We start from the raw sequence: 21023 nt of genomic DNA, 5'->3' as shown, positions 1-21023 counted from the left end.
CGTCTCGAGCTCCGCCTACTCAAAATGGAACGGGAGGGGGAGGGAGGAAGGAGGGGAAGGGGGCGGGGCCAACGTTTGTTTCGTCTCGAGCTCCGCCTCCTCAAAATGGAAAGGGAAGGGGGAGGAAGGAAAAAAGGAGTGGAAGGGGGCGGGGCCAACGTTTGTTCTGTCTCGAGCTCCGCCTACTCAAAATGGAACAGGAGGGAGGAAGGAAGGAGTGGAAAGGGGCGGGGCCAACGTTTGTTCCGTCTCGAGCTCCGCCCACCAGAGGAGGGGAGGGAGGGAGGGAGGGGGAGGAGAGAAGAAAGGAGGGCGGTTGTGGTGGTTGCTTGGCACGTGCTCTGTTCTCTCTTATGTACAATTCAGATCGAGAGAGGGGCGGGGGCCAAAAGGAGGAGAAAGAGAGAGAGAGGGAAAATAACTTCCGGAAAGGGGGGGCGCGCGCACGCCTTTTTCAACAGTACTTCCCCCACCCCTTTGTGTGCGTGAGTGAGTGCGCGCGCACGTGCGTTTTTTGACGTGAGGAGGAGGAGGACTGCGCTCCTTTCTCCCCTCCTCCTTCCCTCTTCTCTCAAATCTCTCTCTCCCTCTCGTTTACGGCGCATGCTCCGAAATGTACCTTACGTGACTGTCCCCTTTGCCGCCGCGCGCTCTTGTAGGAGAGAGAGAGAAAGAAACAACACCATAGCGTGCGCGAGCTTGCTCAACGTTGGGAGCGTACCGCGCACGCGCGTAGTGGTGAAGAAGAGAAGGGAAGAGAAGAGGAGGTGGAGGGGAGGGAGGAAAGCCCCCGGCACGCGCGCGTCCCTGATTGGCCCAGCCGACTTGACTGACAGAACTGGCTAGGCTGGCGGCTGTTGGTCGAGGGAAGGAGGGGGCGCGCGAGGGAAGGAGCCAGCCAGCCAGCCAGCGAGTCAGCCATCCAGTCACAGTCAGTCAGTCAGTCCAAGGGAGAGAAGTGAGTGAGCGAGTTCTTTAAAGATGGCCGGAGCGGCGGCGGAGGCGACGGCCACCGGCAGCAGTAGCAACAACAACAACTCCTCCGCCGCCACGAGCGCCGCCACGACGCCCGTCTATTGCGTCTGCCGGGAGCCTTACGACGTGAGCCGCTTTATGATCGAGTGCGACATATGCAAGGACTGGTTCCACGGCAGGTAAAAGCAGGGAGAAAGAGACGGAGCCAAGAAGAGGGCCAGGCCGGGGAGGGAGGGAGTGGGGGGGGGGGCACGAGAGAGAGAGAGAGAGAGAGAGAGAGAAGGAAACAACAACAACGCGTTGCCCCCCCTTCCCCCCCTTTCCCCTCCCGGAGGCTGCGCGTGTGTGTGTGAGAGAGGGGAAGACCCTCTTCCGGCGAAGACAACAAACAAGACAATGCGGGGAAGGGAAGGGAAGGGAAGGGGAGTCGGCGGCCGTGTGCGCCTGTATTTATTTGTTGGGGTTTCCGGGAACCAGGAAGCGGCGTTTGGGAGCCTCTCTCTCTCTCTCTGTGTTTCTCTCTGTGTGTCTCTCTCATCCCACACAAATAATAAAAGAGTTACATAAGGACGCCGCAGCCTAGACGGGGGCTTCTTTGGAGGACTTTGGAGCCTGCCTGGGAAAAGTTGAGCCCCTTGTTTGGTTTCTTGCACTGCTGTGCCTTTGTGTGTTTATGTTTGTGTATTGCGGAGGGGGGTTGTGTCCCCCTCTTGTCCTGCCTACCTTGAAGGGGATTTCCCTCCCCCCCCCTTCATTCGGCTTTTAATGTGACTTGATGCCCGTCCTTTGCTCATTTCATATATATCTTCTACCTTCGTTTGTGTATTGTGTCTCCCCCCCTTGTCCTGTCTACCTTGAAGGGAATTCCCCCCTTTCATTCAGCTTTTAATGTGACTTGATGCCCGTCCTTTGCTCATTTTATATATATCTTCTACCTTCTATATAAATAAAAATGTAACGTTCGTTTGTGAGATTAACATAACTCAAAAACCACTGGACAAATTGACACCAGATTTGGACACAAGACACTTATCAAGCCAACGAGTGACCATCACTCATAAAAACTGCTGTGCCTTTGTGTGTTTATGTTTGTATATTTCAGAGGGGGGTTGTGTCCCCCTCTTGTCCTGCCTACCTTGAAGGGGATCCCCCCCCCTTTCATTCACCTTTTAATGTGACTTGATGCCCGTATTTTGCTCATTTCATATATATCTTCTACCTTCTATATAAATAAAAATGTAATGTTTGTTTGTGGGATTAACAGAACTCGAAAACCACTGGACGAACTGACACCAAATTTGGACACAAGACACCTATCAGGCCAACGAGTGACCATCACTCATAAAAACACTGAAAACACAGCAGAAGAGACTTAAAAAGCCAAAAAAATAAAAATACATTACAAAATCACATATATACGCAAACACACACATCTATATAAATAAGAATGTAATGTTCGTTTGTGGGATTAACAGAACTCAAAAACCACTGGACAAATTGACACCAAATTTGGACACAAGACACCTATCAGGCCAACGAGTGACCATCACTCATAAAAAACACTGAAACACTGAAAACACAGCAGAAGAGACTTAAAAAGCCAAAAAATAAAAATACATTACAAAACCACATATATACGCAAACACACATATCTATATAAATAAAAATGTAGCGTTTGTGTGATTAACAGAACTCAAAAACCACTGGATGAACTGACACCAAATTTGGACACAATACATCTAAAAACCCAATTGTATGTCTTTCACTAAAAAAAAAATGATTTGGTCATTTGGGAGTTGTAGTTGCTGGGATTTATAGTTCACCTACAATCAAAGAGCATTCTGAACCCCACCACCGATGGAATTGAACCAAACTTGGCAAACAGAACTCCCACGAACAACAGAAAATACTGGAAGGGTTTGGTGGGCAAGTGTCCTTTGGTTTTGGAGTTGTAGTTCACCTACATCTAGAGATCATTGTGGATTCAAACAATGATGGATCTGGACCAAACTCTACATGAATACTCAATATGCTCAAATGTGAACGCTGGTGGAGTTTGGGAGGAAATAGAATTTTGACATTTGGGAGTTGTAGTTGCTGGGATTTATAGTTCACCTACAATCATAGAGCATTCGGAATCCCACCAACGATAGAATTGGGCCAAATCTCCCACACAGGAGCCCCATGTGGGCCACAGCAACGCGTGGCAGGCGATGGCGTGTGTGTGTGTGTGTGTGTATATATATATATATATGAATGAGAGAAAGATAGGTATGAACAGCGAGGCTGGTAAAATAAAAGGACCATCCATCGCTTCGTTCAGCCAGAGCTGGTGCCGCTTCCAGGATGAGAAGGAGGGAGGGTTGTTGGTGGGCATTTAAACAAAGGAGTAAGTTTCAAGGCTTGGTGGCGCAAGTGGCTCCTTTTCCTCGCGTGGGCTTTGATCTTTCCTCCTTGGAAACTGGACGGCGCCTTTTATTTTCTTGCTTTCTGAAGTTTTGGGCCCTGAGCAATATTTATCCAGGGAAGCACCGCCGCTGTTAAAGGGAAGTGCGCTTTGATTGACAACAGGACATTTAAATGCCCCCCATTTAACAAAAACAGAGTCACGATGGAGCTGGCGAGACGGTCTCCTGGCCTCCCTCTGCTGGCTTTGGACGGGAAGCTGTTTTTAAAGGGCCAGGCGCCACGTTTGTCGATCACACTGGGATCAGAGGAAGATATCAAAAGAGAAAAGGGCTGGGGGAGCGAAGGGGTCTGTATCTGCCCTTTCGAGTTAAGCCTCACATAATGATTTCTGCAAAGGCATTGTTCGCGTTTGAGACTAAGCCATCGCCAGAATGCACCTGCCTGCAGTTGCAGGTGCATAGGTTTCCTCACCTTGGGATTCTCTGTTTCTCTCTGAGTGGATTCACTGTGCTCCATGACAGTGAGAACATTAATAAGCACAGAGATCCTTACACACAGAGCAGATGGGCTTAGCTGGGTTTACTTCTTAGTAGGTCTGCAAAGGAGCAAAACCAGTTATGACATTAAGTTGTATACTTCTGTTGCTGAGAAGTTAGGGAATAAAGCATTCCCCATCCAAATGAAATCTGGATATTATGGACATCTACGTTTTCTAAAGGCATTGTTGACAAGCCTTTGGCCATATTTCGATTCCTTTAAAGAATATACATTAGGACCCATAGATTTCACCCAGCACTTTACATGACTGAGATTGACTATTGTTGTTTTATACCTGCAGCTATTGCTGTATTTTTCTGATTTTAATCAGGACGTTTTGTGAAATCAGATATTTATGTTGACTGTTATTGTTTTATGTCATTGTTTCTGCAAGTTTTGTATTTTATGTGTTTGAACCTTTGAATCCCTCAGGGAGATGGTGGCGGGGTCTATAAAAGGTTTTTTTTTAAAAATTTTTTTGACAAAAATGACAAATCCCTTACGTTAATATTCTCTGTCGAGCCCTATTTGCTTAGCAGTAATATTTATATTGGTGTGTATGTGTGGATTTATTTTTAACTCCTTCAGAATGTTTTTAAAAGTTAATTTAACTATACATTCCAAAGAAGACATGGGGATGGACTGTAAGAAACTTCTGAATTGTGCCTTGCACTTGATAGAGTGGATATAAATTTGAATGAACTTCTGTTACTTGAGCAAGTGTGTAACAGGCATCTTTTGTGTGTGCATGTGTAAATATATGCACAAACAGTAGCGCAAATCTTAATTGCTTTTAGGAAAAGTTTTTGTGGAAAAGAAACAACCAGCCTTTACTCAGTACTCAATCTTTTGTTATCTAATTACTGTAAACAGTATCTAAATGACATAAAGCCCTATACTGTGTATCCTTATTTGAAACTAAGATCTGAAACAATACTGCACATGCTATTTAGAAAAGCTATTCAGAAGTGCCAATGTGCTGGTTCTCAGACTATACTTCAATAGTTTTTTTTAACTTATTCAGCTAAGATAAAGCTAGCTCTGACATTAAGTCCAGTTGTGTCCAACTCTGGGGGTGGTGCTCATCTCCATTTCTAAGCCAAAGAGCCGGCGTTGTGTGTAGATGCTTCCAAGGTCATGTAACCAGCATGTCTGCATGGAGCGCCGTTACTTTCCCGCAGAAGCTGTACTTATTGATCTACTCACACTTGCATGTTTTCAAACTGCTAGGTTGGTAGAAACTGGGGCTAACAATGGGAGCACACCCTGTTCCCTGGATTTGAACCACTGACCTTTCAGTCAGCAGGTTCAGTAGCTCAGTGCTCTAACCAACTGAGTCACCAGGGGCTCCTTGTTCGGCTACAAGATCTGAAATAGCTTGTAAACTTTAAAATATTATAATTAAAATTATAATATTACAATTCAGTATTCAGTCTCCAGTGCCAGATTTGAGTAGGAATTGTACAGGTTTACATCTTGGCGAAGAGATACTTTATACTTTGGAGATTTAAATCTCAGATCTCTTGAGTCTGAAATGCCCCTCATATTGACTTTTTCACAAGACTGATTGAAACTGTGTTTTATTTAGAACTAGCTTGGGGACCCAGCGATGCCTGGGTTACTTGAGAAAGGCATTGTTTGTTTTGGAAAGTTTGATAATATCTCCAGATGCAGGGTGAACTACAAGTCTCGCAGAGGCAGTTCACCCCCCCTCCAAACCCTTCCAGTATGTTATGTTGGCCCCGATTATCTAAAAAAGGTACTGTTTGTTTTGGGTGTTATTTAATATCAATTTTGTAATTTGTAACTCTATTTCTTAGGAAAAAGCCAGTCCTTCCTGTTGTTTTCTATGAATAACCCCATTAGAAAATGCATAAGGATGTGGTTGAACTGAAAGTCTCCAGAATCCTGGGCCAATCACCCCAAACCCCACCAGTATTCAAAATTGGCCATGTTGTGTGCTAGCTTTGGTCTAGATCCAATGTTGGCTGCATTCAGTGCTCTCTTGATACAACTCCCAGATCAGAGGTTATTAACCCCCAATCCCCGCCTATATGCACAGTTGGTCATGTTGGGTCTGCGTGCCAGGTTTGGTCCAGATCCATAGTTGGCCGGTTTCAGTGCTGTGTGGATAAGGGTGAACTACAACTCCAAAAGCCAAGGACAATCACCCCAAACCGGACGTGTATGCACAGTTGGCCATGTTGGGTTTGTGTGCCAAGTGTGGTCCAGATGTGACATCGCCTGGGTTCAGGGCTCTCTGGATAATGATGAACTAAAACGCCCAGAGCTAAAGTAATTCACCCCCAAACCCCACCTGTATGCACAGTTGGTTATGTTGGGTCTGTGTGCCAGGTTTGGTCCAGATCAGATGTTGGCTGGGTTCAGGGCTCTTTGGATAAGGGTGAACTACGACTCCCAGATCCAAGACCATTCAACCCCAAACCCTGTCTGTATGCACAGTTGGCCATGCTGAGTCTGTGTGCCAAATTTAGTGCAGATCTGATCTCAGCTGGGTTCAGTGCTTTCTGGATAAGGGTGAAGTACAAGTCCCAACATCAGGGTCCACCTGCAGTATATTCAGTTGGTCATGGGGCTTCTTTGTGCCGTGTTTTGTCCTGGTCCATTGTCGGTGGCGGTCACAGATTCTCTGGATGCAGGTGAACTATAACTCTCAAGAAGGTCAATGTTCCCCAAACTTCTCCAGTATGTTCTCTTGGTCATGGGGAGTCTGTGTGTTAAGTATAGCCCAGGTCCATCATTTGTGGCGGTTGCAGTGGGCTGTGGGAGGGGAATTGGGTGAAGATACTGCATACCCATCATCCGTGGTCCATCTCCCCCAAACTGCACCGGGCTGTATAGTGGGTCATGTGTCAAATGTGGTCCAGGTCCATCACTCGTGAGGGTTGCAGTGGTCTCTGGAACTGAGTGAAAGTACTGCAAATCCCATCATCTGTGGCAGGTGTGGTCCAGATTCATTGTTGGTTGGGTTCATAGTGCTCTCTGGATGTAGGCGAATTACAACTCCTCTAAATCATGGTGACTTCTTCCCAAACCTCTTGTTCATTTGGTGATCAATTCCGATTTGCTGTGTGCCATAGGAATGGGTAGGAAAGGGTTAAGTGAGAAGCAGTTGGAGGGGTCATGCAAATTTGGAGAGAGAATGAACCCTGGGATATCCATTTTGGAGAAAAAACAGAACATCTAGAATGAAATGGTCCCTGAACAAAAGCATTCCTTGGGTGTTTGGTGCTTGGGGAGAACTTTGGCAGGGGTTGGACTACGTTCACGGTGCTCACTATAACCTGCAATGTCAGTTGAGGGAGAGCCTTTGGAGGCTTCTTAGCACTTGGGACTATAACCTGTTTGTGGAGGTAGGAGGTTGTCTGTGTAAGTGGACACCTCCGCCACATACACACATTTTTACTTCTGTTACGTGTATAGATAGATGTGGTGGGTTGTGTGTAGCATCCTAGTATCAGTTGTCTCTTATAAACTAGATTGCTTGACACACATGCAATTTTTGCATTGTATGAATCTATGGACCATGTACCACAGTGCTATGCCATGTAGTCATTGACAGCTCACCCGTAAATGAGATGCCCAGTGTATGGAGCACAATTCAAAGTGCTGGCTTTAGCCTATAAAGCCCTAAACGGTTCTGATCCAGCTTACCTGTCTGAACGCATCTCCCCCTATGAACCAGCTTGGGCACCAAGATCTTCTGGGGGTGCCCTGCTCTCAGTCCCACCTTTTTCAAAGTTGCGGCTGACGGGAGCGAGGGACAGGGCCTTCTCAGTGGTGACCCCTCAGCTGTGAAATTAGATTGACCTCCTCTCTCCTATTCTTTAGAAAACAAGTTAAAACCTGGCTATGGAACCAAATGGTGAGAGAGTAGCACAGGGCTATATATAGCTGTGAAATGAATGGCAATGTAATTGGAATGGCTTATGGATTATGATTTTTAATCTATGTGTAATCTTTTAACATCTTATATATGTATTGAAATGTTAGTGTTTAATTATTTTCATGGTTTAATGCACAATGTATATTGTTTTTTGTTTGTCTTTTGTTAGCGTGGCATTGAATTATTGCTAATTTGGAAGCCATTCTGAGACCTATCGGGGTAGAGATAGAATGGGGTAAAAATACAGAAACAAACAAATAAAAACATGTAGAATGTTTAATATAGATAGACTTTTCCAGCATGCTGGTATCACATTCAAATTGTGTCTAGAGTGCAGCTAGATTGCAAAAATAGACAGGACGCATGAAACTTTAAATGATTTTGGCTGTAAGTCAATATTGCTGTAACACATGGATGCAGGTGTGCTGTCTTGGTTCTTGCTGAAATATATATGGCTTTTATATAATGTTTATAGCAGTCATAAACCTATCTGTTCAGGCAAAAATGTGTGTTCTTAGTTCGTATGCCACGTAAACTAGCTTCTGAAAGATTTTTCTTAACATAATATTGACAGAAAGCACTTAAAGTTTTACTTGGATAGGTTTTTTTCAAGGGTTTGATCCTAACATTTATTATAAAAAGGCAGACTTAAGCTTCAGTCCTATCCATGTTATAGGTTCAATGGAAACTCAATGGTATGTAGTATAGATTAACCTATGCTCTGTGAGTTGTATGAGTGTATGTTATTATATACTTGAACTCTCCTCATTTAGATACATATATTTATTTATTTTATGAATGTATAGTCCTCTTTTTTCCGAGATGGGATTCAAGGTGGCCTTAATGAGATTCAAAACATGACTCAAGGTGACTAGGAACTACTCCTGGAGACTTTGTGTTTAGAAATACTTTTTTGTATAACCATAATAATCTGGTGTAGGTGATACACAGGCAGTCCCTATTGAACTGTAAGTCATGCTTACAGCTAAAACGGATGTCCTCTGTTGTCAGCTTTGGAAGTGCAGCTGTTGGGCGGGGGGATAGGTTGATTGTTGTTGATACCATAGACTTCCATTGAAGAACCAAGTCTTTAATCAGCACTACATTCTCCAGTGTGAATCTGTGGCTATCTTCTGGCTGAAGCATACCATAGAACAGAATTTCTCAACCTGGAGGTTAGACCCCTGAGGGGGGTGTCAGAGGGGTCGCCAAAGACCATCAGAAAACATTGCCCCTTAGAAATCACATATAATAGGAATGAAGGACAACAGAAATGGTGTCTAAATGAAAATTTAATTAAAACAGTAGAAGATATAATGAAAAATAAAAAATTGAATTCTTTAACATTAATGACACAACGGATGTAAAATCCCAGATAGTTTGGGATGCACTAAAGGCAGTAATGAGGGGCCACTTGATCAAGCAGAATGTAGTTAAAAATAGACTAAAAACAAAGAAATTAAAGATTTAGAAAGCGCGATCGAAGACAGTGAAAAAGAATTAAAGAGGAATGCACAAAATCAAAAGATCCTAAAGAAATTAGAGACCCTCAGAAAAAGGAAGCACCTCAGAAAAAGGAAACAATGGCGAAACCATTTAAATTTGTAAAGCAACAATTATTCGAAAATGCCAACAAGCTAGGGAAATGGCTGGCAAAGAGAGTAAGAAAGAAGAAACAAGCACAACAAATAATAAAAATAAAATCATGTGACAGAAGGAAATTCGGACAGATTATACCTGAGGATGAAGTAACACAATATTTGGAGCTTCAAAAGTTACAAAAAATATCAGATGAACACAGGGAATTACTAAACAAAGATATTTCAAAAGAGGAAATTTTAGATGCAATTAAGAGAATGGATGTGAACAAGACACCAGGTCCAGATAGCTTTGAAGGAAAAATTGCTTCCCTTCCTTAAAAAATTGATGAATAAAAAAGAAAAATAACAAAACACCCGATTCCTGAAATGAGGAAGAAATAATAATGATTAATAAAGATTCAGCTGACCCTTCAGATGTATGAAATTACCGTCTGATTTAAATACGGACTACAAAATCTTTACAAATATCCTGGCCAAAAGACTGAAGCTTTTTCTAAAAGAGTTGATCGGAGACTAACAGGCTGGATCAACCATAAAAGACAATTTAATAATGATATTTGATATAATTGAATATTATGAGACAAAACACCAAAAAGAACTGGCATTACTTTTGCTAGACGCGGAAAAAGCCTTTGATAATCTGAATTAGGATTTTTTCCCCAAATTATTGAAATAGATATTGGCTTCCAATTAAAAAATGCAATAAATGTATTCTACATCAATCAAAAAGCAAGAATCCGAATAAATGGCCAATTGACAGATAAATTCTCAATCAGCAAAGGGACTCGCAAAGGGTGTCCACTGTCACCTCTAATTTTTATAATACGATAGAAATCCTGTTAAAAATGTTAGAGAAGACCACGATGTAAAAGGTTTGAAAATTGGCAAACAAGAATATAAAACAAGAGCCTTTGCGGATGATATAATGTGTATAATAGAAGATCCAAATACAAATATAAATATTTGGCTAAACAAAATAGAGAAATTTGGAAGATTTGCTGGATTCAAAATAAAGAAAATAATTCTCCTAACTAAAAATATGTCTAAAAAGAAACAAGAAGAATTACAGGCCAAGACAGGATTCTTAATAAAATCTAAAATTAAATATCTAGGAATATGGATAACAGCTAAAAATGCTCAACTACTTAAAAACAATTATGAAGGGAAATGGAAGGAAATTAAAAAAAAGACCTAGTCAACTGGAAAAATCTCAATTTATCATTTATGGGGATAATAGCTATTATAAAAATGAATGTGCCTTTTTCAGAATCTCCCCATTATTCGTAATATGAAATTATTTGGTGACTGGAATAAGGACTTATTGAAGTTTATTTGGAACGGTAAGAAACCCAGAATAAAATTTAAAATATTGATGGACACAAAAAATAGAGGAAGCTTTGGCCTCCCTGATTTGCAAATATATTTTGAAGCCTGTGCCTTATCATGGGTAAAAGAGTGGGCAACCTTGAAAAATGAAAAGATATTGACATTAGAAGGATTTGACCTAAGGGTGGGTTGGCAGTCATATTTATGGTATGGCAAACTAAGTTTTTAAAAAAATTCGGCAACCATTTCATCATGTCAGCACTCATAAGCATTTGGGACAGATACAAAAGGCTTTTTTTTTTTATTCCAAAACTCCATTGTGGATTTTTCCATTAGAAACAAACCAACGAAGATTATTGGGCTGGATAAAATGGCCAATATATAGGAAAATTTTGTTTAGAAATAAGGATTCCTTTGAACTGAAATCACAAGAAGACCTATCCTTGAATTATAGGCATTTATCATGGTTGTAGTATTCACAAATAAGAGAATATGTAAAACAGGACAAAATTATTGGATTAAGTGATAAAGAAGAATTCTGGGACAAACTGTTGAAAAAAACACCAAAAAATATAGCGACAATCTACAACAAACTCTTTAGAGCGGTCCACAGAGACGAAGGGAGTCAAAAATTGCATGATAAAGTGGGTGAAGAATATTGGCAGACAATTTTTTTAAATTGTTTTTATTGAGTTTTACAGATACGTGTTACGTGTTACATAAATTGTAAGTCAAAACGGGGGGGGGGTGTGTGTGTGAAAAAACGGGACGTAAACAGGAAGAGGACATTAAGAGGAGGGAATAGAATAGATTGGGTGGGGGGTGGGCAGAGTGTGGGGGAGAAGAAAAAAAAGAAAGAAGAAGAAGGAAAGAAAGAAAGAAAAAAAGAAAAAAAGGGGGGGTGCGCTTTGTGTGACTTCCCAAGGTCTTCCAAGAATATTTGGGTGCTTGATCTGAAGAATTTTTTTTCTCATTCTGCTGCCGAACATCTCTCTTCAACTTTAGTTCAGATGCAAGACAAGTATATTAAAGTTGGTATTTCCTGTGTTTTAATAAAGTCTATAAAGCCTGACCAGTCTGTTTTTTTCTGTGTTCCGTTTATTCTTTGAGATAGACAATCCATTTGTATTATATTGAAGACTTTTACTATCCATTCTTCGTAGTTTGGGACTTCTCTTTGTTTCCATCTTTTGGCAAGTAGTAGTCTGGCTGCTGTGCTCAGCAGAAATAGTATTTTATCTTGGTTCTCGTTCATTTTCACTTCGTTACTTATGCCCAGTAAATATATCTCGGGTCTTTGGCAGACAAATTAAGCTGCAAGAATGGGAAAAAATTTGGATAAAAAATATATACCTATTCATCAGGACTTAAAGAAAATTGGCTGAAAATATTTCATCGGTGGTATATAACTCCACAGAAATTGGGCATAATGTATAAAAACAACCAGAATAAGTGTTGAAAATGCTCTTTGCAGTTTTTACCACATGTGGTGGTCTTGTAAAAAAGCTACCAGTTTCTGGAAAATGGTTCAAGAAGAATCTCAGAAATTTTAAAAAAAGAATTTAACAATGAAGCCAGAATATTTTTTACTAGAAATCACGGACAAAGATTTAGAGTTTGATCTAAATAAGGACATCTTATATACACGTATGATGACTGCTGCAAGGATAGTTTTCGCAAAACAGTGGAAAGTAGAGAAAATTCTGTTGAAAAAACTGTTAGAGATTAAAGATATGGACAAATTAGCCCTTTTCCTAAAGAAAAATTCAGGAATACATGTAAAACAAACAAACTGGACACCTCTAGAAGAATATTTAAGAGATGATGAGATGATTAACAAATAGTTACAAGAAAGGAAGAGTATTCTACTTGATGGAAGGAAAAGGGCCGTGCGTGCATCAAGAAAGAATGGACATTAATCAATTGAACTGTAATGAATAAGAATGGAAGATCAATTTTTTTAAATTTTCTTTTTTTCTTTTCTTTCTTTCTTTCCCCCCTTCTTTTCTTCTTTACTTTTTCTTTCACCATTTCTATCCTTTTACTTTTAACACCCATTATTAATGCCTTTTCTTGTTTCGTGCTTCTTCCTTCTCCCTCTATTCTGCACTTCTTATTTTGCATGTTTTCTTTTGTTTTTATGGATATTGTATTTTGAAAACGTAAATAAATTTTTAAAAAAAGAAAACACATATTTCTGATGATCTTAGGAACCCCTTTGGTAGAGAAGGCTAAATATCTCTCTACCTGTCCAGCTCTTCCTTTTTGGAAATAGACGGCGGATTCTCTCTGTGATTGGCCGGCCTCTAAGCTGGCCTCTCAGCCAAGGGGAGGGCTGTTCCTGATACTCCAAGTGGGGAGGGAAGAGCAAACTTCACCAGTATTGACATTTGGGCATATTGAGTATTCGTGCCAAGTTTGGTTTAGGCCCATCATTCTTTGACTCCACAGTGATCTCTGGATGTAGGTGAACTTACTACTCCAAAACTCAAGGTCAGTGTCCACCAAACCTTTCCAGTATTTTCTGTTGGTCATGGAAGTTCTGTGTGCCAAGTTTGATTTAATTCCATTATTGGTGGAGTTCAGAACTACAACTCCCAAATGACAAAAATCAACCCCTCCCCCAGCCCCACCAGTATTCAAATTAGGGCGTATCAGGTATTTGTGCTAAATTTGGTCTAGTAAATGAAAATACATCCTGCATATTAGATATTTACATTACAGTTCATAACAGTAGCAAAATTACAGTTATGAAGTAGCAACGAAACTAATTTTATGGTTGGGAGTCACCACAACATGAGGAACTGTATTAAGGGGTCGTGGCATTAGGAAGGTTGAGAACAACTGCCATAGAATCACACGGAGGACCTAAAATGCCCAGAGAGGACATATTTTGTCAGACATGGGTAGAAACCCCCACTACCAGTTTTCCAGAGAACTACATAATATGCTTCCACACTGCCATATAATGCAATTCAGTGCAATTAAGGTGCATTATCAAACTGCATTGTATGGCAGTGTAGATGGGGCCACAGTCATTAATTATTTTTAGCCAGGTGAGATCCCTGATAAAAGCAAGTAGCACATGCTGTTTTTAGAATTGACAAATATAAACCAGATGTCTGTCTTTTTTCTACCTTGGTCCAGTTGGGCAACGTCTCAGGTTTCTGTTCTTTGCTCCCACTCCTGTTAATCTAGATATTGTGTAATCCTTGTATGGTTATCCTGCTGCAAATTCCTCTAAAGTCAGGGAGGCAAACTCCCAACTAAATATGCATAAGGAGGTAGCCTAAATGTTTTTCAGAATATAATATATTTTGAATTCATGGTTTGGAAATTTGATTTATGGCACTAATTTTCTTATTCAGTAACTTCTTAATCTAATAGACTCGTTATCTGTACGTCTTGATAACATAGATTTCTCTGTACTGTCTATAGCATTTTTTGTGTACCGTCTATAGCAGTTTTCGTATAATACATCAGGCAGGTTGGGAGTGATGGGAATTGTGGTCCACCACATCTGGATAGCACCAGGTCAGGGAGGCCTGGTTTGTGGGTATGAAAGATCCCAGAACTGGAAAGGAACTCAAAAGTGATCTAATTCAAGCATCTGCTAATGTAGTAAATCTGCCTCTGTAGCAATACTTATCAATGGAATGTGGAATCCACTGCTATCTGATGAAGTTTGTTTTACAGTTGCTCAAAGATTGAAAAACTTTTATAGTCAGGGCTTTCTTTCTAAACTTTAATCAAATCGCTTCTTTTTTGTAATGTGGACTTAGCGATTTGAGGTCCTGATCTTCAATGGAATAGAAAATGTATTTTTCAGGCTAAACATTTTGAACTTTCTTAGTCTTTCATCATAGATTCTGTCTTTGTTATTTTTGCCTCCCATCTCTGGACTTAACTGTTAATAGCATTTTGAAACAAAAGTATAAGGAAAATACTATAATCTAGGTTAAGTGTAAGCAAAGGAGAATAAATGAATCAAGTTATATATCTCATGGAACTGGCTATTTTATTTCTGTAGATTCAGCCTACAATTGTATTAACACTCAAAACTGCCATATTATGCCACTGACTGTTAGTCTAGGTGTGCCCATTCTGCATTTCTGTCCGGTGGCTCAGTGGGTTAAAGCACTGTGCCGGCAGGACTGAAGACCGACAGGTCGCAGGTTCGAATCCAGGGAGAGGCGGATGAGTTCCCTCTATTAGCTCCAGCTCCTCATGCGGGGACATGAGAGAAGTCTCCCACAATGATGATAGAACATCAAAAATCATCCAGGTGTCCCCTGGGCAACGTCCTTGCAGACAGCCAATTCTCTCGCAACAGGAGCAGTTGCTCCTGACACGACCAAAGAAAAACTGTCTAAATGACACATTTTTTCCTGAAAATCATTTTATTTTAATTTAGTTCTCATTGTCAGAATAACTTTGAATGTTGCTGTGTTGCTGTCAGTAGAAGATTTGGTCTTGAGTTTGATATTGAGATATAAATTGTGGCTTATTGTGTTTTCGCAAGAATAACTGAATCATTTCAAAAGATTTCCCCCTAAGAACCCTTTTCAGTGATTTTTCAAACATTGGATTAGTTTTATCCAAAATATCATTTCCAAAAACTTTGATTTTTAAAATAAAAACATTTTTCTGGACAGAGAATAGTGTAGTGCACACAGTTCACTGTTCTTTGTGCAACAGTCTTGTTTTTTTCACACCAGAAATCTTCATGTTATCAAGGAGCCAGTGATAAGTATTATTTGGGTAAGGGTGCTTAGTTATAAATTCACATAATAGTAGCAGCATCTAGACCATATTTTACCAGCTTGTCAAATAAAATAGGAGAACATACTAAAAAAATTGCAAAAAATATTAACTTGATATATCAAATTTATAACTGCCAACCACAAGTTATCATGTGATGTCAAGATTTGTCTCCATATCTTGGCTAAAATTTATTATAGACATGATAACAGATTTTGCTGTGGCAGCAGACAAAGTTTTACTAGGGGACTGTATGGATCCTGTCCATCCTTTTTTGAGGACCAAACGAGATCTAAGCTGGGTTTGGGGGAGCGTTGAGGGGTTATTTAAAAGTTAAAAATATACAATTTTGACATTCTCTGAGGGCTGTTTTAAGCACAAGCAAGGCCCTTTTTTGAGACCAGGAAATAAACTGGCAGTGAAAGCCAACTGAAGGGCATAACTGTGTCAGCTCCTATGTTCCTAAATTGTAAAGATCTACCTCTGATTTGGAATGTGGGTTTTTTTTTTTACTGTTTGGATGCCCAGAGAGTGCTGGTCTTCTATGTTGACTGCATGGCTTACTTTCTGAAATCACAGTTATGTCTTGCTTTCTGTTCACCAAGAAACAACTTACTCTGCTGTTGCAGACACTCTTGAAATGGGCTGCAGCAACTATTCACCTGTCTTATGAAATTGCTTGCCAGAAACCTCTTGCCCGAGTGAGCACTTATACTGCCATAGCCTTCAACATTCATCTTTCGCTATAGACTAGACCATAGGTCTCAGTGAGAGACTGCATTTGGGAAGTGCTTTTCTCCTGTTAACATGACACTCCCCTTTCCTCTGGTTAGTAGTTTGGTAGTTTCCTTTTTGTATACGTCATAGAGAACACAAAGAAGGTTACCTACCTGTAACTGTAGTTCTTCAAGTTGTCATCTTTGAACTCACACAACCTCACCCATTCTCCATTTAGCATGTCCTACTTACCCTTGATCCTTGACTACCTCTTCAGCATCCATGGAACTGACAGTTTTGGTGGAAAGACACTGGTGTACAGGGAATAGATTATGCTACTGCCAAAATGCTTGTGTAATATCTCTAGAAGTTACAGATAATCTATATGTTTAAGTTCACATATGACCTCTCAAAGAACCACAGACCTCTCAAAGAACCACAGTTCCAGGGTAGCAGCCTATTCTTCTAATGCTTAACTGGAATCTTTTGTGGTTTTAATCCATTAGGTCATGTTCCTCTTTGGACATCAGAAAGACAAGCTTGCTCTATCTTCCATGTAACTGCATTTCAGGTATTTGAGAGGTGCTGTGATAATCAACTTAAAGTGTCTCTTTACAATGGAAAAACCCCAGACTTAGTTTCACTTTTATCATCTTTGTTGTCTTCTGGACATTTTCTAACTTGCCAATATCTTCCTTAAACTGTGGCATCCAGAACTCGTCAGTGTTCCAGGTGAGATGTGAGCAAACCAAAGTAGAATGGTAAAGTTGTTCCTCTTGATAATTCATACTAGACCACTAAACTACAATTCTTCTACTGTAATTTGATAAGAATATCCTATCTGGACTTGTTTTTGAGAAGCCCAATTGCTGTCTTCACATATTGTCCTAGCTGACTGGTCAGTAGTTGGCAGGGTCCTCAGAGATCATAAATAACGTTGACTCTTCTTCTCCTTAGTACTTTTGAATGTAATACTGTAGCTAGGATTTCCATTTCCACCTATTTATGTATCTCGAGTTGCATAATTTATTCTGTTTTTACCAAGTTTGTTTATGGATGATTTAGATTAGAATAACAGCATGAATCAATTTGTCTATCTTCCTCTATTCTAGCTAGTCCCATTTGCTTCATTGCAGTTAGAAATATAACAGTGTGTTGCATGGGCTCTGAAAAGAAGCAAGAGGGATTTTAGGTGTAATTGTGCCAATCTTCTGGGACATTTCCATGTTTCCTCCACATCCAGTATTTTCTGATACATTTTTGGTATTATGATTTCTTAGGACAGCACTGTGGTTATGAGGAACTGAGTGCCTTTGGTTCCAGTGGTTTCATCATATAGATTGAGGTCTTCCCAAACTATCTTTCAGGGAATCCTCAGCACCAAGTAAGAGGCAATTTCCATCAGCTTCAAACAGGGAGATTGATTGGTCAGTAGAACCTTAGCATAAGATTGATTCTCAACAACATAGGAGTCTGTAGCATGTGAGATAATTTCTAGAGACTACAGCAACCTCCTGTCATCATCCCTCAAATCTTTATTAATGTTACACTGAGTGCTTGAGAAGACAACTGAAAGAGATTAATACCCTGTTCTCTATCCTAGGTCTCTACTGATAATATTTTGATGATAAATAGAGAGGAAACAAAGTTAGTAACAATTCTAAAGCAAAACAACATTTTGTGGCATTTAAAAATTGAATGGATTTATTTTGGTGCACATTGTAGTGCATTAGAACACGGTTGATCGGATGCATGATCTAGCTAACCATACACACACTTCATGGAGATTTAGCTATTATCCCACATTTTAATTGTTCTGTAACAATGTATGTGACCATGCATCTGATTAGTCTAGCTAGCCCGTGAAAGCTTATGATCCAGTAAACCTGTTAATCTATGAGCTACCAGACTTTTTAAAAAAGAGAAACTAACTATTTGTGTATACCAAGACTCCAGTGCAGGCTTCTGTCCCATAAGGTTGTATCTTTTTAGCTACAGTTATAATTTATAGCCTAAAATACCTCTCTTTTTTAAAAAAATTACTGGAATTACTTAGCTTTCAGAATATACATCAATATTTTAATAATTTAAGCAATTTAATAATTCTCTTTCAGTGTCACAAAATCCACCACACCAAACTTATAACTTCTCTAGTGATTTGGATGCATACATTTCAAGAGATCCAACTTTATTGTTTTTATTACAACTTTAAAGTCACTTGCTTCGTTATCAGTTTGATAACCTGGCTCCTTTACTGCAGCCTGTTTGTTTGCAATTTCAGTTATTTTTTTCAGGCAGCTAATTCACCATGTAGAGATTCAAACTAGGTTAACTGAAAGTTTCCCTGAGTGAATGTAAAACCTCCCGATTGCTTTCATATGGTACATAGATGAAAATGAAACTGGAAGCACAGTGTATCATTATAATGGGCTGTTGGTCTCAAGTGTGAGCTTAGCACAGGGGTCCTCAAACTACGGCCCGTGGGCCAGCCCCGGCCCCCCGAGGGCATTTATCCAGCCCACGGAGTGCCCGCCACCTCCCCGGGCCCAGCCCGCTCTTCTCCTGCCTTCAGGATTGGGCCTCGCCTCATCCTGAAGGCAGGGGAAGAGGGGGAGGCGGTGGGCGAAGCAGCTTTGGGGCCGCTTCACCCGCCACCTCCCCGGGCTCAGCCTGCTCTTTTCCTCCCATCAGGATGAGGCCTAGCCTCATCCTGAAGGGAGGAGAAGAGGGAGAGGCAGCAGGGGAAGGACCTTCGGGGCTGCTTCGCCTACCGCCTCCCCAAGTTTATATTTTAAGTGGGGTGTTTTTTTTGCACTGCAAATAAAATATGTGCAGTGTGCATAGGAATTCATTCATTTTTTTTTCAAATTATAATCCGGCCCTCCAACAGTTTGAGGGACTGTGACCCGGCCCTCTGTTTAAGAAGTTTGAGGGCCCCTAGCTTAGCATCTCCCTAGCAGGCACTAACATATGAGATAAAATAAAAACAATAGGAGCTTGGAATTCAGAAAAATAAAGTTTTCCTTTGAGTACCTTTTTAATATAAGTGGTGAGACAGATAACATCAAAATTTACTAAACTAATATGTAATTCTTTAGAATTTTCAAATGTCTTCAAGTCTGCATCACGCTAACACTATGACTTCTGAACAAATAGCACTAGTTTTTCAGGTCAAGGTCTCTCTGAATGAAATTAATATTTAATCTCCATTAGTCTGACTTTAAGGAAAGTAGGCCTTTGAATTGGTGATTCTTGTGGAAAATGTTGAGTTCATTCTTCCTCAGTAGAGTATGGTTCCGATGTTGCCACAAAAGTAAAATGATTATACATGAAATCACTTTCATGTTTTTTTAAAAAGACAACCAGAGTAAGAAAGCATTATACATTTTTAATATAATATAGAATAAAATGTATTTTTCATATAAATTAAGTGACATACTGTAAGTATGTTGCAGAATTCACTTAGTGCAACGTTTTACCCTCCCCCTCATACACTTTAAACTAGGCATCCTCAAACTGTGCCCTTCCAGCTGTTTCAGCCTTGAACTCCCAGAATTCCTGACAATTGAACAAGCTTAGTAGGGCTTCTGGGAGTTGCAGTCCTAAAACAGATGGAGGGCCGCAGTTTGAGGATGCCTGCTTTAAACTGTCCAATCATACTAAGTAGATAAGGAAAAGGATAACGTCCTGTGGTCTAAAATGCCTCTAATATGGATCTAGAAAATGTATATACACAAAGGATTAAAAAAAATGTAACCCTGAGCCTATTCATGAGAGCAGAGACAGCTAAGTACATATTTTATCTATCCCTACTCTAAAGGTCAGTAAGAAAGACCTTTGGCAGGACCCTGTATTTTAAGTTGTTTTACTTGTACAGTATCATGGACATTGTTGGTGCTAAATAAACAAATAAACATCTAAAGTAGAGCTTTGTATCAAACAGGGGAAGAGCAGGTAGCATTGGAAGTAGGGGAGAGGTATATTTCTATGATATATGTGGGTCTCTAAGATCCCTAAGCTGGATATCATACCTGTGGAAGCAAAAAGAGAAGTGTTTGGTAACTTGTTGTTCTTGTTTTTGTGAAATTGTGCTTACACATCCAGTCTGAAGGAAATGGCATGCATTCATTCTCTTTTCAGATTTTTTTTGTAATTTCATTGATAAAGAGAATACATTTTGTAAAACATGACCATCCAATTGAGATAGTGTCGCCAGTCAGAACAAATGCTTCTAAACAGAGTAGAAATTAGGATAGTAATTCATTTATATCATGGCTACCAGCCTTAACATTTTTAAAGAAGGTAACTGGGGTAGGATTACAATCCAGTAAGAAGATGGTTATTTATTTGTCGTGTCAGGGCAACCAGTCATTTATATTACATTTCATAGAATCATAGAATCAAAGAGTTGGAAGAGACCTCATGGGCCATCCAGTCCAACCCCCTGCCAAGAAGCAGGAATATTGCATTCAATTCACCCCTGACAGATGGCCATCCAGCCTCTGTTCAAAAGCTTCCAAAGAAGGAGCCTCCACCACACTCCGGGGCAGAGAGTTCCACTGCTGAACGGCTCTCAGAGTCAGGAAGTTCTTCCTCATGTTCAGATAGAACAGAACAGAACAAAGCAAACAAACAGACAAAATACAAAATTTGTGAGTTTGGTAGTTGATTAAATGTCCTTTGACCAGTAGCTGGCCACTTGGAGTGCTTCTGGTGTTGCTGCAAGAAGGTCCTCCATTGTGCATGTGGCAGGGCTCAGGTTGCATTGCAGCAAGTGGTCAGTGGTTTGC

At 40.4% G+C, this 21023-nt stretch overlaps 1 protein-coding gene across 1 annotated transcript in view; it reads left to right on the top strand.

Annotated features, from left to right (window-relative positions):
* The first annotated feature begins 612 nt into the window (after positions 1–612).
* Positions 613–21023, top strand: part of KDM7A (lysine demethylase 7A) — a 60416-nt gene continuing 40005 nt past the window's right edge. The window contains exon 1 of the mRNA XM_060776846.2: positions 613–1154. Within this exon, the coding sequence (XP_060632829.2) occupies positions 982–1154 (173 nt within the window). The 5' untranslated portion in view covers positions 613–981. The remainder of the gene's footprint in view (positions 1155–21023) is intronic.

The sequence above is a fragment of the Anolis sagrei genome, chromosome 5, assembly GCF_037176765.1.
Source record: "Anolis sagrei isolate rAnoSag1 chromosome 5, rAnoSag1.mat, whole genome shotgun sequence".
NCBI lineage: Eukaryota > Metazoa > Chordata > Lepidosauria > Squamata > Dactyloidae > Anolis > Anolis sagrei.
The sequence above is the reverse complement of the archived record's forward strand: the minus strand, read 5'-3'. Positions and strand labels throughout refer to the sequence as shown.